The sequence below is a fragment of the Buceros rhinoceros genome, unplaced genomic scaffold (genome assembly GCF_000710305.1).
Source record: "Buceros rhinoceros silvestris isolate BGI_N320 unplaced genomic scaffold, ASM71030v1 scaffold11502, whole genome shotgun sequence".
In the NCBI taxonomy this organism is placed as follows: Eukaryota; Metazoa; Chordata; class Aves; order Bucerotiformes; family Bucerotidae; genus Buceros; species Buceros rhinoceros.
The window spans coordinates 21942-25209 of NW_010400696.1; the positions used below are offsets into that span (position 1 = coordinate 21942).

Sequence of the window (3268 nt, forward strand, 5' to 3'; positions counted from 1 at the left end):
CTCTGCCAGCCGCACACGCTCTGTCTGTCACTATTTTTCTATTTCTGGGCTGGTTGTGGTCCTCTTTCTTTATTTGTCTTCCAGCTGCTGAGTATGCTTCCCCTTCCATACTAGGAGGTTTTTTTTTCCTGTGTCAGGAAGCTCTTATTTCGCTGAGACCCATGTTCTGTTTTTCTCCCCAAGTGATATTTGTGGGTGCCCTCTATTTTCCCTTCCATTTCAGTGTCAAGCTTTCAGTATATGGCTTCTTGTCTGTTCCCTTTTGCTACCACAGGTAGTCTTGATTTGTTTTCTTCTCTGGGAGATAGTGTTTTCAGAGAATTGGTATTTTAAATTGAAAAATAAGTGGAGCTGAGGGAAGAATATTGTGCTAGGAGGTATTAATAGCTGAGGGGAGGATATTGTGTTAGGAGGTATTAATAGCTGTCATCATCTAGTTCCTAGATCTCTTGAGGAGGGATCCAAGCTGCTGGTCCTCCTCATCAGATGTTCGGGGCCCTGTATGTATCCATTTTAAACCCCTGGTTTTCCAGTATTTACTGGAATCATTAAGGTTCTGTCTGTTCATGCCCTGAACATTTCTTCAAATGTCGAAATCAATAAGATGCTTTGAACCACATACCCAGAAAAATAGCAAAGAAGCAAAAGAAAAGGAAAAAAACCCCAAGGTATGGTCCCTGTTTTTATTGTCATTAAGGTAGAACAGCAGCGTATGAATAATATTTTTGATATTTTACAGATATAAGGATGAAAGACAGTCACTGAGAGCTTCCATCTGCTTTTTCCTCACTGATTTCCACTTTCTCTATCTGAATCTGACTGAAATTCTCATTATGACCTTTCTGCTTAGCTTAAGCTCACTTGGCTCAATTTTTCCTTTTCTGGCCATCTAATAAATATTTATTTTTATGACCTGAGAAGGGCTTCAGTATTGAATTGCTTTACTTCATGGTGCGTAACCATTTGCAAAGATTAAAGACACTCCGACAAGTCGTGTGCGGTCAGTCTGTCCACTTAACGCTTGCCGTGCACGCGCCCTCATCAAAGAGGAGTGGGAGCAGACCTGTGCAGAAGATCAGAGTTATTCATAACTGTAGGTGATTCAGGAAGGTTAATGGCTCAGAATATTACACTCCCCACAGGGATTTGGTTTTGTCAGTGCTGTTTATTGATGATCTTGTTTCCTTTGTAATTATTCCAGCCAGGTCCTCCGAGAAGCAGTTGCTGCCCACTCTCCCTCCCTCTGCGGATGAAGCTCACTCAGACGATTCAGATGATATTGTCATTGTCTCGCCATTGTTGCAGATGAAGAAAAACTGCACCCACATCTAAGTTTTGGTATAACAGGCTCTGGTGATGTTGAATTATTTGGATCACAAAACTATTTCTACAAAGATAAAGCACATTGAAGATGAAAAAGGGGGAGATATCAGCCCCTTTTTAATGCCAGTTGTCGTTGTTTCAGCCATAAACAATGGATATGTCATCTCTGTAGACTTTATGACTGTTAACCTTTTATTCCTGGTGCGCAGAGAGTTTGGATTTAAAAACTAAAACAAAACACTGCAATATTTAGTCTCACAATAAGGATTATAAATTCAATTGCCAAATTAAAATGCAAGCAATAAAGCCTTAAGCTATCTCACGTCAAATAAAAGTTTTGTTTCAGGTTGACTAAAATACATTTAATTGGGAAGTGGTTTATGATACAGCTCCAGTTTTTAGCCTGTGTATGTGAAGGGGGAACAGCTTGCAGTTGTTACCAGGTTCTCTCTATTGAAAAATGTTTCTGCGTTCATATTTTAATATCTTTTGGGTTTTTTTATACTGAATATTTACAGACTATGCTTTTAGAAAGCCATTCCTTTGTCATAGGGCTATTCTAGGCCTACTGTATCACCAGTGTTTCCTTATTTATTGATTTTTGCAGGTGTGCTTGCTATGATACATAAAGAACTGCTTTGTATTTGAAACGTCCGATCCTGTAATCAGTTGTTTGTATTTGCCAGAGAAGGTGTGTAACAGCAGGAGTGTGCTGTGAAGGAAACCCTTGTCACTTCTTTTTCATTATCACAAATGAGTGGATCATGCAGGATCAACTCTAATATGTGAAAATATTTGACTTAGAAGATAACGTTGCTTTGTGTCCTGTTTCAGCTCACGTCACTGGACTGCCTGAAACTTTCGCTGAACTAGATTGCTGTCTGTGAGAGGACCAAAGTCAGAATGGGCTCTGGAAGATACGGTCAGAGGGGTCTTCCCAGATCTCTTATGGAGACTGGACCCCTTTTGATTCAAAGGAGGACATTATAGTTCCTCCTATCGTGCCAACATCATTCCACAGGCATTACAATGTGTGGGGAGGTTTTTTTTTAAGGTGAACTAGATAAATTATATGATATTTACTGGAAGGAGAATTTAATTTTGAACGCACACAGTGAAGTTTTTGTGGAGACCCTAATGGTTTCTTTGTCAAGAGTAATAAAGGAGTAATAAAGGCTCTGTAAACAGAAAGCACACTTTTAAATGTATGATTTTTATCTCCATTTCCCTCTTTTTTAAATTAAAAATCCGTCACCACTGTTTCACAGAATACTAATAAGTCAGAGCTGTCTGGCTTCTTTGATTTCAATGAAGCGCTATCTGAGGCTTATCAGAGTTTGTGCCAGTGCTTGCAGCCAGCGAGGAAAGTGGATGGCTGCAGCACAATGCAGCTGATTTCATTTAATCCCATCCGTAGAAATGCTGCCTGTGCTTTGGGTATGGAGAGCTCCCAAAACTGCCTTTGGAAAGAGCAGTCTGAAGAAGGCCATTTACAGTCCTGTTGGGTCAATTTTTCCTGCTGGTGCTTTGGTCACATGGCTGTCATCTGCAGAAAGAATTAAAAAAAATGTAAAATAAAAGAATAAAAGGGATAGAATCCTCTTGGCAGATGCCAAGACCTGTTTCCCTTTCTTTCTGGAAGTCATGTTATGAAAAAGAGTCATTTTGCTAAGTGGCAGCAGAGCTGTGCCGAGTAGCTTCTGTATCATGTTTCCAGTAACTGTGACTCTGTCATGGATACCTCCAGGGAGAGGAACTAGAGCCGAGGACTCTGACACGTTAGGAAGACAGTATGTAGTGTGGCAGGACCAAGAGTGATGTAAAATATATACCTAGCTGTTACCCTATAGGGAAATACTCAGGCAGCAAATGTAATGAAGATGACATTGTTACTCTCCTGTGCTGTTATGAAAGTATTAGGAGTAGATACAGAGCAGAAAGACTC

At 40.1% G+C, this 3268-nt stretch overlaps 1 protein-coding gene across 1 annotated transcript in view; it reads left to right on the forward strand.

Annotated features, from left to right (window-relative positions):
• Positions 1 to 1332, forward strand: part of IQCE (IQ motif containing E) — a gene marked incomplete at its 5' end in the record, with an annotated part of 21752 nt that extends 20420 nt beyond the window's left edge. The window contains one exon of the mRNA XM_010131978.1: positions 1202 to 1332. Within this exon, the coding sequence (XP_010130280.1) occupies positions 1202 to 1332 (131 nt within the window). The remainder of the gene's footprint in view (positions 1 to 1201) is intronic.
• Positions 1333 to 3268: the final 1936 nt, after the last annotated feature.